Below are 12,559 nucleotides of genomic sequence, written 5' to 3'. Positions count from 1 at the left end.
AGGAACTAGTAGGTATTGATCCCGGAAAAAATGCTGGTGTCCCCTACAGCAAGACAGATGACATCACCCTAGGCAGGATCACAGGATCGCAAAAATGAGGAGGATAAAGGCAGGTTGCTTACCTGTGACTGTTGTTCTTCAAGTGGCCATCTGTGCATTCACACATGATGGGTGCTGCACCTGTGCAGTGCCTGCAGCCGGAAAAGATTCAAAGCTTTAATGGTTTTGGCAGGAACTCTGTGTCCCTCCCCCCATAGTATAAAGAGTGGAGTGCCCACCATTTCTCCAGTGTACTGTAGACTGTCTGTTCACCCCCAAGTGGAATTAGTGACAATGAATTCAGAGTAAATGTCAGATCCATAAAGATGCCCAAGAAATAGGCATATAAAAATCTATCCAAACCAGATAGGTGGAAGGATAGACAGAATGATTCCCATCAACCCAGTCACCGACACCGAGTGGGGATGGTGGGTGGGTTGTGTGAATGCACAGATGGCCACTTGAAGAACGACAGTTACAGGTAAGCAACCTGCCCTTCTTCATCATGGCCTCTCTGCATCACACATTATGGGTGACTAGTAAGTTTACCACACCCAGAGGCGGGATGGTGTCGTCACTGAAGAACTGAGGAGAGGACTGCCCAGCCAAAGGAGCAGTCCTGTCTGGCCCAAATGTCTAGTCAATAATGCTTGGTAAATGTGCAAGGGGTGGTCCAGGTAGCTGCCTTGCAGATGTCATGCACAGGGATGCCAGCAGAAAATGCAGAGGAAGCTGCCACAGCCCTTGTGGAGTGACCTTTAGGCACCACAGGTAAGTCCAACTTGGATAGACAGTAGGCAAGTTCAATAGTTTGAACAATCCACTTAGAGAGACTCTGAGAGGTAATTGGAAAGCCTTTGTCGTGTTCAGAGTTTTTGACAAAAAGGCACTTAGTTTTCCTTAAAGACTCAGTCCGGGATCAATAGAACAGCAAACATCGGCAGACGTCCAGTGTATGAAGAGAATGTTCTATCGGTGTTGAGGCTGTAGGAAAGAAAGCCAGTAGAACAATATCTTGGTTGATGTGAAAAGGCAAAGTGACCTTTGGAAGAAAGGTCGGATCGGTATGGAGAACAACTTTCTCTTTGTGAAGGTTGAGATAAGGAGGGTCGATCCATAAGGCACAGAGTTCGCCAGCAGTCCTAGCCAAGATAATGGCTATAAGGAACGCTGTCTTCCAGGATAGAAGGCATAGATCTGTAGTGGCTAGCGGTTTGAATGAAGGCTTGGTGAGAGCCTGGAGAACCACCAGGCTCTCACCAAGTTGGTATCACTGAATGAATTGGTGGTTGGAGATTCCGTAGTCCTCTCAAGAAGCGATGAATGAGGGGATGTGAAAACACCAAGGAGCTGGATATGGAGCCACGATGATGTGAAATGGCAGTGCTGTAAACTTTAATAGAAGAAAGCTTAAGTCTATTCTTGGTGTAGAGACAGAAGAAATTGTAGAATGTTCTCAATAGAAGCTGATTGAGGAGTGAAGAGATTGGATAACGCGAATGAAGTAAAGTGTTTCCATTTAGCCTCGTAGGAGCAACGAGTAGCTGGTCTTAGAGCAGATTGGAGAATAAACTGTATGTCAGGATGGAAAGTGTCCAGATTTGATGAGGAAGAAGGCACCAGCGTCGAAACCAATGGTACAGCCACACCGGAAGGCTGCGGAGGAGCTGTTGAATCCGACAGATGTGTTGGTGTTTAGGGGACAATGTTAATCATCAAATGAACCAGGCAGTAAGGTTCAGAGAATGTAGATCTGGATGTTGAATGGTGCCACTTTGTTGAGTGAGAAGATGTGGAATCCGCAGCAGATGGAGAAAGGCGGAGAATGGTGGGAAACCACAGTTGACGAGGCCACCAAGGTGTGATGAGAATCCCTCAGGCATTATCTTGATTGATTTTGGCTAAAGTCTTTGTGTTTAGCGGTATCGGAGGAAAAGCATAGAAGAACATGTTCGTCCAGGGAACCATCAATGCGTCTCTGATCGAATTAGGACTGATGCCTACCTGGGATCAGTAAGTCATGCAGACCAAATTGCTGAGTGGCAAACAGATCTATGTCTGGTGTGCCCCAGAGTCAGAAGAGATATTGGCAGGTCTGTAGTCGACATTTGCCTGCTGAGGGAGTCCGCTTCCTCATTGGCTGTCCCAGCAAGATGAACGGCGAGAGGAGTTATCCCTCTTGGGATACACCAATCCCATAGGCGAAGGGCAAGATGAGCTAGCGGAGCGGACTTTGTATTGCTTTGCTCATTTATGTAAAACACTGTGACTATGTTGTCTGAAACCATTTGGATGACTCGGTCCTGAAGGAGATTCTCGAAGGACCAGAGAGCTTTGAAGACCACCAGAAGTTCCAGATAATTGATGTGTCTGGAGGTCTCGTGTCCATGCCAAGCACCCTGAGTGTGCAGGTCAGAACAATGTGCTCCCCATCCTGTCAGGGAGGCGTCAGTGTAGAGTGTCAGAGCCAGCTGGGGTTGTCAAAATGGAATCCTGATGGAGAGGTTGTTCTCCTCCGTCCACCATGAAGAGTCCGAAGGACAGAAACAGGTGGTTGAAGCAGTTGATTTGGTCGGTCATACTGTGGGTGGAAGAGACAATTGAACCATAGCTGTAATGGTCTCATCTGTAATCCGGTGTTGGGAACCACTGAAACCACGGAGGCCATGTGTCCAAGAAGCTTCTGTATGGACAGGACAGAGACAGTCTGATGCATGAGGATCCAACGGATGGAGAAATGTAGGTTGTCCTTTTGAGCCTGAGGGAGGAAGGCTCGGGCGCAAAGAGAATTGATGCAAGCTCCGATGAAGTTGATGACCTGCGAAGGAATGAGGCAGGATTTTTCAACGTTAATACAAAGTCCAAGTTTGTCAAGAAGGGTACATGTCGTATCAATGGCTGCTAGAAGGCCTTCCCTGGAAGAGGAGACGATCAGCCAGTCATCAAGGTAAGGGTAAACATGAATGCCCTGTAGCCTCAGATGGGCGCAGACAGGAGCCATACGCTTGGGGAAGACCCTCAGAGCGGCAGCAAGGCCAAAGGGGAGAACATTGTACTTGAAGAGCCAACCATGAATCAGAGTAGACACCTATGAGCGGGGTGGATGCTGATATGAAAGTAAGCATCTTTCAAGTCCAGAGATGCGAACCAATCCTCTCCTGAGCAACAGAAAAATATTTTGGAGAGTGGTCATCTGGAATTTTTTTGTCTTGATGAACTTATTGATGCCATGTAAGTCCAATATTGAACAGAGACATCGTCCTGTTTTGGGACTGTAAAATATCTTGAGTAGAAACCGTAGAGCTCCTCGGAGCGAGCGAGTTGTCAAATTGCTCCTTTACAAAGTAGTTGGGAGACTTCGTCTTGAAGGACCAGAGAAGGCGACGTATATAGAATCGGTCCCGGCGAGGGCACGGTGTCAAACTCGATTTTATATCTGTGCTCTACGATGGAAAGTACCCACTTAACAGATGTGATGGACTCCCAAATGGGGAGTCGGCTTTGCAGCCGATCCCCAAAAGGAAAAGGGGAGGGTGGGTTGCAGGAAAGAGGAAAGTTGGCACTTGTCAGTGTCCAGGCAGCGACGGGCCTGCTGATAGCAAGGTGCAGCTTGTTTGCGGCTCCGCTGCTGGCGAGGCTGGAACTGCTGACGGGAGGTGTACTGAGGATACAGTTGGAATCTATATTGAGATTGGGATGGAGGCCAGTTATGTCGGCTCTGGGTGGGAATCTCCATCCGACGAGTGGTGATACACGCCTTGTAGATGTTCTCCAACTTATGGTCAGTTCGTGTGTTGAAGAGTCCAGAACCATTGAAAGGCATGCTTTCGATATGCCTCTTGGTCTCATCAGGGAAATTACAGGAATGCAGCCAAGCATGTCAATGCAGAGCGATGGCACCGACTAGAGCCCTCGAATCGCAATCAACATGATGTCTCACCATACTCAATTATTGGATGGCCAGCTGCAAGGCTTCACGGATGTACACGCGAGCCAGATCCTGCTGTTGCTCAGGAAGAGTCGATGTAATGGACTCGAGTCTCTGCATAAGAAAGTACTGGTACCTGGCCATTGTAGCTTCATAATTTGAAATACAAAGCCCAAGTCCCATGGCAGCATAAATACGGTGAGACATCATATCAATTTTGCGTCCCTCCTTGTCTCTGGGAGTGGAGTGCTCCCTATTTTCCCGACCCTGTGAAGACTTGACAGTGATCGAGTTCGGCTTGGGGTGTTTCAAAAGGAACGGGATGTCCTGTTCCCGGACCTTATACATCGACTCGTACCATCGAGAGGCTGGGTGTGGTTGGTTCGGGAACTCCCAGGTGTTGGTCATAGACTGCCAAAGGGTTGTGATGAGCGGCAGAGAGATGGCCGAAGATTGCTCCTTCCAGATGATGTCATAAAAATTGTCCATGCTGGGATCGACGCAATGTTGAACCTTGATCTCCAGGAACCTGGCAAGTAATGCCATCAATTCCCCAAAGATGGAATAGGACTCCTCCGGAGAACCAGGACCCTGAGTGGAGATGACTGCGTCAGGAGAGGTGGAAGCCTGCTCCAAGTCCTCTGAATCCAAATTGTAGTGATATGGGGGACTGGAGGATGAACCATTTGGAGGAGGAGGAGGCCTGGAGAGAGCAGCCATCAACGTCGAGGGGTCTCTCGGTGCCAGATGAGGAGTGGTGCGATGCTGGCACATGGAGGGCCTTGGATAGTTCCCATATGGTGGATAATAGTCCCATGGGTAGGATTGGGACGGATCAAAATCACTGTAGGGTATGGGTCCTCAAACTATGGCCTGCGGGACGGATCCGGTCTGCCATGGCCATCCATCTGGCCTGCACTGCTGTTCTCCCGCCTGCACACGCACTTGCTGCACAGGCGGGGAGGTGGTGGCTTGCTCGCTCAGAGATGGTTTTTGACTTGCTGGGAGATCTCTGAGCAAGCGAGCCACCGTCGCGTGCACCCGATGCCGCCTCACACGTGCCCAACGGCGCCTCACCGGCCCGCACCCCAAGGCACCCCCACCTCACTGGCCCACATAGGGTCACTGCAGCCTTTCAACTGACCCGTTATTCAAAAAGTTTGAGGACCCCTGACATAGGGCATAGGCACCCAGCTCCTCGAGGGCTGACTTGGAACATGCTGATGCTGGCGTGCATCGGACTGAGGCTGAGCCCTCAGAGAAGCCTCAGGGGAAGTTGGCATCAGGGTTGGTGAATGTTCTGATGGCTGTCTGGTCTAGTAGTTAGTCCCAAATCTCGCCATTGGACATGGACCCATGAACCACAGCCTCAGAGCAGTCCAGAGTAGATGGAGTCGAGAGGGAGATCCTCTGAGGGGACGCTGGTGGGGTCACTTGCATGACTGACTGAATGTTCGGACCGGATGGTATCGGGATCAAGATGGCAGTCAGTGCTGATGGCGTGGTTGAACCCAAGTCTCCCCATGGCAGCTTAGCAAGTTTTTTCTGCTTGTGATCCGACTTATCCATTTTGCCCTTCTTGGCCTTCTTAGGAGCTGAAGGCTTGTCAGATCCAGTGTGCTTCCTCTTCTTCTGCTTATGGTGAGGAGAGTGAGAGGAGTGATTAGCCTCCAAAATCGTACCAACAGCCGATGGACGAGGAGGAGAAGCCATGGATGGGCCCATCAACGTGGTCTGAGTCACAAGTTGGTCAGATGCAAGCAAGGCCTGGACCCACAGAATCTTCCGGAGACAATTCTCACGGTTCTTGCAGGCCTGCTTCGTAAAGGACTGGCAGTGGCCACACTTATCAATCCTGTGTCCTTCCCCCAAGCAAAGAAGGCACAGGTTATGCGGATCTGTGGGTGACATCTTAGCCCTGCACTTAGAGCACTTGTGGAAGACCGCTTGCTGAACCATCGAAGAAAAAGGAGAAGATAGCAAGAGCGAGAGAAATGTAGAAGAATAACGATAGGTTTTATTTTTTGTTGTTTTGGGGTTTTTTTAGGGGGGAGGGGGGAAGAAAGGGGAAGAAACTTTCTAAAACTGGGGGGGATAAGGAAGTTATAACTTGGAAAGGAGATCGTAACAAGAAAGAGAGAGAGAGAGAGAGAGAGAGAGAGAGAGAGAGAGAGAGAGAGAGGTAGCAAATGTAAGTTTTAAGAACAGTGATTATAGCTACGAGAGACAATGAAAAGCTCGAGGCACAGTGAACGGCAGTCGCAAGAAGACTGGGGAAATGGTGGGCACTCCGCTCTTTATACTATAGTGGGGAGGGGCATGGAGTTCCCACCAAAACCATTAAAACTTTTCCGGCTGCAGGCACTGCGCAGGCGCAGCACCCATAATATGTGATGCACAGAGGCCACAATGAAGAAATTTAGGGACCCAAAGAATACATTATTACTGGTGGATCTCTGAGGAACAGAAAGGCAACAACCAGTATCCACTGGTTCTTCAGGGTCACTCTTTCTCCTCCACACCACTTCCCCACAAACTAATGTAACCTCATAAAGACTGAGTCTTTTGACAGTTTGTACCTTCCTTTTAGATGCTGGCAAGAGAACAAAGACGGGGGAGGGTGTTAGTTTCAAGAGAGGCGGAAAGAGATATTACTTACCAGATTTCACAAAAATAGCATCTGATTGTGGAGCTGACCCATGAACACAGAGAGGAAGTTTTAACAAGGTTTATTATTGGTGCAAGATTCCAGAATGGGTCTTACAGAGGTTTTAAAAAAACTCACCCACCCTAGATACTATATATTTATGTCACTCTATGCACAAAATAAAGCCATGACACGGATTTGTAGCCTCTGCTTTCTACAGTGGCTTTAAGGCCTCTGGCTGAGCTTCAACCTCAGAGGCAGGCACTTTCAGAAAAATCAGATTTTCCTAATTCTCAAGGTGGTGGGATGGGATTGTGAAAACGGGGTCAGGGAATAAAGCCTGTACAGCACACTAGTTTCCCTTTGATCAGCTTACTCTCTAGGGATATGAGGAATTCAGTTTTGGTTTGAAAAGGAGCGTGGGTGGGGGCAGGGAGGACGGTCCGGTTTGTAACCCACAGCTCATCACCTGAGCCAGCAACAACCCTGAGATAATTTCTAATGCTTGCAAGTGTCTTTAAGTTTAGTACCAGACCCAGAATGTTGCCATTAAAGGTAACATTTGACACTGCCACAGAGCAGTCAATGTGCCCCCAGCTTATGCAGAAAAGGCACAGCCACAGGCTGCAATGGCTTGCCCCTCCCCAAAAGCTGGGGGGGGGGTCCATAACATGACATAAACAGGATGTGTACCTCTCTGTCGAGAAGTCGCTGATTATCAGGCACCATCCCTCAAGACATGGGAATGCTGCAAGGAATGGTCTGGTGCAGGAGGAGCCAGCAGATGTGATGTGCCAAGTGACTGCAGCCTACAGATCCCTTGTGTGTCCAAGCTGAGCTGATACTCAGTAAGTCCGGGTGTCAAGAAGCCGTTCTGTTGGAGGAAGACCATTCTTGCCTCTTCCGATGTTCAAGAAAGGGACAGTCTCCCTCAGCAGTCTCTTGTGCTTTTCTCCAGTGGGAGGCAGAAGACTCAGTCCCATGCTTGGGTCCTTTGGTTGCCCAGAGGGGCTGGGAGGAAGCAGTGAAGGCTTCAGAATCAAGCCCCAGCCTGAACCACTGAGCCCAGTGCACTTCCTGCTCAGGAATGGGTCGCATGGATGGCAGAGGCATCAGGCACCAGTAAAGCGAGATGCTACCCAGGGAAGTCTCCTGTCCCACTGCAGGGGCCTGAAGCATGTTTGGAAGTGGGACCTCCTGGGGACTGGCCACCAAGACTCATATGCAGCCTCCAAAGTTGATCAGGACAATCGGAAGTAAAGAGCAACTTAGCTCTCAAAGGAAGGAGCAGACATCTTAAAGACAAATAAGTAGAGCTTGGAGAGGGGCATGCAAAGTGCTTGGTGCAAGAGGGGAGGGGGGAGCTGTGCACTGAATGCAGGCTACACGGGTGGAGGGACACCTATGGGAACCTCCGGAGTGCTTTAAAAGATGCCCAATTCCTCAGCGAGTCAGCTTGGGACATGCTGGATGCTGCGGGGCTTCCCATCTCTGAGATGAAGAAGGCAAGACACTACAAGCATATAGCTACACCACATAATTAAAACAGCTTCAGGCCTGTTGAACTGACACTCTGTGGACCAAGGGATTTTGGAAACTGTAGTTCCATTAAACACCTACATCAGGGCTGAGGAATGGGTGACCCTCCAGATGTTTTTGGACTGCAACTCCCATCATCCCTCACAAATGGCTGGGGTTCATGGGAACTCCAGTCCAACATCTGAAAGACTACCAATTATCCCACTGCTGGTCTTATGTGGTCTTATCCCCCTCACAAAACAAAAATTGCCAGGATTCTAAGTGGGGGAAACACTATTGGAGCTTACCCTGTTTCGAATGGGTTTACATTTGCAACAGGGATGCACTTGGTAGTGGCAGCTAGAAAAGAGAGGAATGACTTCCTTTCTCTACCAAGGCCCAGCAGCCACTGAAGCATTACTCCAAGTCTCACTGGGACCCTGTAGAGGCCAGGCTGAGCCAGAACACAAAGGCCACTGTCTCATGGATTGTCTCTCTCATGCTGGTGGCGTCGCCTGACCAAGGGAGTCATCACTCGCTCTTTTTACTTGAGCGAGGACTAGGAAGAGTCCTGCTGCAGGAGCATCATTAGCTAGCGTGTTCTTGCAGCACTGCTGCTCCATCAGCACCCAAGCCCAGTTGAGCCCTTCGCCTACAACGGGGAAGAGACCATGTATCACAGTGCTGTTGCTCGGCCAGGTGGTGTGAGCACTTTCATACTGCTATCACTTCCTTCATCTGAGGAATTTCTCCAGCTAGAAGACAAAACAGATAGGGCAATCAGTGCTTCTGCCACTACGGCCCCTTTCCAGAAAATGGGTACTGGCATAAACCAGCCTTCCCTGATGTAGTGCACCCCAGAGTTTTTAGAGCTAAAAATTTCCAATGCTCCCATTAACCCCAGCCAAAATATCTAAAATATCTGGAGGGCAGCAGTTTGGGGAAGGCTGGCATAATGTTCATTCTTTCATGACATGCATACACTGCCCTGTGATCAGACAGACATAAGGAAAACTTTACCAAATCACAAATACCAATACACATGAAACCTAAAAAGGCAGCAGATTGAAAGTAGCTGAAGCAAACATCAACAAAATCAAGTTCATACTAAAAAGTTGCAGTTGGTGGAGCTCAAGGTTGTGAACAATGTGCTTGGCCAGGTTTGTGCAACCACCTCTGTGCTGAATCCTTGCCCCTCCTGTTTTACAAAAGCCAGCAAGGAAAGGACAACCAGCTGGACCAGGGAGAGGTGATTAAGCCTCCTTGTGAAAAGGAGTGGTCTCAGCTGCCTTAGAGAGCCAGTGGTGAGACCACTTCCCTTGACTTGGAAGGCCTTAATAACTTTATGTCAGTAGCAAATATTACTTTCCCTGGCAGGGTTCTAGAGACAGTGGTTGCCAGTCAATTCCAGGCACTCTTGGATGAGAATGATGATCTGGATCCATTTCAGTCTGAGTTCAGACCTGGCTTTGGCAAGGAAACAGCCCTGGTTGCCCTGTATGATGACCTGGCATGGGTTGCCCTGTATGCTGGGAGAGAGTGATCTTGTTGAGACTGCTGGACCTCTCAGTGACTTTTGATACCATCGACCATGGTATCCTACTGGAGTGACTGTCTGAGTTGGGAGTACTGCACTGCAGTGCTTCCACTTTTACTCGGAGGGCTGTCTCCAGAAGGTGATGCTTGAGGTATATTGTTCAGCTTCGTGGATTCTCCAGCATGGAGTTGCTCGGGTGTCTGTTCTATCTCCCATGCTATTTAACATCTACTTGAAACTGCTGGGGGTGGGGGTCATCTAGAGCTTTGGAGTGCATTGCCATCACACACAGTGGTGACACACAGTTCTACTTCTCCTTTTCACTGTCAGCAGGTGAGGCTGTGAATGTGCTAAATTGGTGCCTGGCTGTGGGCCAATAAACTGAAACTCAATCTAAGCAAGACTGAGATGCTTTCAGTGGGGGGTTCCTTTGGATGGAGGGTGTTCAAACTGTTCTAGATGGGGATGCACTCCCCCGAAACAGCAAGTTCATAGGTTGAGGGTTCTCCTTTATCCACCATTGTCACTTGAGGCCTTGAGAGCTCCTGATACCTCATACCAGCTTTGGCTGGTAGATACCTGTGCCCTTACCTGGACAGGGATGGCCTGGCTTCAGCAATCTATTTATTTATTAAAAGCTTTTCTTCCCAGTCCCCCACTAGTGTCTTGGGATGGCTTACAATAAAATGAGTAGAATAAAACAAAATACCACAGCATCCAACAATTGAAATATTAAAACCCCAAATGCTGGGAAAATAAAACAGGTTTTTGACTGACATCAACAAGAATAAAATATTGGCAACAGACAAACCTCTCTGGGGAGCATATTCCATAGTTGGGGCGCCACCACAGAGAAGGCCCTCCTTTGGGTCACCCTCCTAATCTCCTTCAAGGAGGACTCTCAGAGCAGGACCTCTGCCTCAGATCTCAAGGGGCAGGAGGGCACATAGGGAAGAAGGCGCTCCTTCAGGTATCTCAGACCCAAGCTGTTTAGGGCTTTATAGGTCATCACCAGCACATTAAATTGGGCCCGGACTTCACTGACAGCCAGTGTAACCAACAGTGGATTGGTGTTATATGTGAATACCTGCTGGTCCCCATTAACATAAATTCCTTTGAGAAAGCCACCTTTCAGTTACTTCCACACAGAGCAGAGGAGAGCAAGGCATGCAGGGTCACAGGTGGGAAAGTGTCCTGTGGTGGCCATGCTTGATCTCACTCCATCTTCTTTGACCATACTGGGATAGCAGTGGGGAGGAAAGCAGCAGAGGTAACTGCCTGCCCTACTGAGGTACTCACCTCACTCGCAACCAGATTGCGTTTGTAAAGAGCATCCTTGGCTGCCTCCTGCCAAAAAGGGAGGAAAAAAGGAAACAGCGATGAGGTGGACACCTGGGGTCAGAGTTCATCAGACAGGGTGCAATCCCTTTGACTCTTTTAAGCAGGCAACTAGGCAGCTGGAGCAGTGTAGCTCAAAGGCCTTCAAATGGAATCTCCCTCCTTATTATTTAAGAGTTGGGGTGAGGGCAGAAAAGAGGCTGGGCATCCTACCCGCTTTCCTTCACTGCCAAGGCGCCGTGCTGCCTCTGTATACAACTGCTGGTACCGCTCCAACTGGATCACGTACTCTGTGGAGTGAAGCGCAGACATGGTTAGAGAACCACTTCCGCTACTTCTCCTCACCTGTTCACCTTAAGCAGGAGTCTACCCTGCTTGCTGGGCAGGATGAGAGTTAGCAGTTAGCGGCTCGATCCAATAGAATGGGGTGGTGGGTTGGGAGAACCATTCACCTCCCTGACCACAAAATGGAGTTGTCCTGGAGTAAAGACTTCATGGCCAGGCTCTCTCATTGCAGTACCTTTCCTGACTGCAGGGCCTCCATGCTGAAGCTGGGACTTCTGCCACTGGATCATCCGTGTGATGTTCTGATGCTGCTCCACCAAATCACTGGGAATTCTTTGGCCAGCTTGCTTGCACACCATCATCTGCCAGCAAAGGGAAAAGGAGGTTTGTTTTTCCCCTCAAGCTAAGAGCAGGAGAGCCCTCAGGTATAAGAAGCAGACATTCTGGGAACAAGCGCGTGCACAGCTTTGTGTAAGCTTTGCTTCTGTGGCACTAGAGCATCTGTGAAGAACAATTCATCAGAATGGGTGGCTGAGAGAAAGACGCGGAAGCACTGGAGAGATGCTAGGCCACTTGAGCACTCTGGCTCTAAAGGAAGGCTGACTTGCCCACATGTCTTTCTTTTTCTCTTGGTGTGGCAAGACATCTACAAAACTATAGGAAAGGCAGTCAGGCTTCCTCTGCAGAAGGAAACTAAAAGCTAGATACATTTTCCCTAATTGTTAGCATAAAAAGTAGCTTCCAGAGGAGAAGCAGACACAAGTAGCCTGAAGAGGACTGAGCAGAAAGTAGATTTGGGTCTACTAGTAGGGCTCTGGGAGTCTGGCAGTGGATTGGAACAGATTCCTGGACTTCCTGTTGTGGCACCGACAAAATGACTCCTGTGCTGCCCTAAATTATACTTCTGAAACAAAGACATAGTAGGGTAATTAGGAGTGCTTTTTTTGTCTCTGGAAGGACTGCGAACAGAACAGTTCTGCTTGTCAAAAAAAAAAAAAAAAATCCTGGGCTCAGAATTCCTTAACTCTAAGCACAGGTCTGTTGGCTTTAATTGGTAGATCTCAGGATTCCAGCAACAAAGTAGACCCCATAAGCCTGAACTTGGCCCATCTCTGGCCTAAAGAGAGCAAAATAAAGAGATTATTTTAGTAGATTGACTACTTTTGCAACCAAGTTGAAATAAGAATGCCAAAAAGGGACCAAAAAGTTGGTTGTGTTGGGACAATTCTGTATTTCATGTCATTTGTAAATGAGAACAGCCACATGT

At 48.8% G+C, this 12,559-nt stretch overlaps 1 protein-coding gene across 5 annotated transcripts in view; it reads right to left on the bottom strand.

The window, feature by feature from the left end:
- The window catches only part of CC2D1A (coiled-coil and C2 domain containing 1A), a 72,392-nt gene that overhangs the window by 15,880 nt on the left and 43,953 nt on the right, over positions 1–12,559 (bottom strand). For 4 of the 5 annotated variants that reach the window (XM_044443555.1, XM_044443558.1, XM_044443556.1 and 1 more), the window contains 4 exons: positions 11,528–11,654; positions 11,221–11,297; positions 10,969–11,016; positions 6,681–8,887 (listed from right to left, as the gene is read on the bottom strand). In XM_044443555.1, coding sequence (XP_044299490.1) covers positions 8,867–8,887; positions 10,969–11,016; positions 11,221–11,297; positions 11,528–11,654 — 273 coding nt within the window. In that variant the 3' untranslated portion in view covers positions 6,681–8,866. Of the gene's footprint in view, positions 1–6,680; positions 8,888–10,968; positions 11,017–11,220; positions 11,298–11,527; positions 11,655–12,559 lie in introns of those variants that run through there. The other variant, XR_006416026.1, reaches the window with a different exon arrangement.

Source organism: Varanus komodoensis, unplaced genomic scaffold (genome assembly GCF_004798865.1).
Source record: "Varanus komodoensis strain SLA01 unplaced genomic scaffold, ASM479886v1 scaffold42, whole genome shotgun sequence".
NCBI lineage: Eukaryota > Metazoa > Chordata > Lepidosauria > Squamata > Varanidae > Varanus > Varanus komodoensis.
The sequence above is the reverse complement of the archived record's forward strand: the minus strand, read 5'-3'. Positions and strand labels throughout refer to the sequence as shown.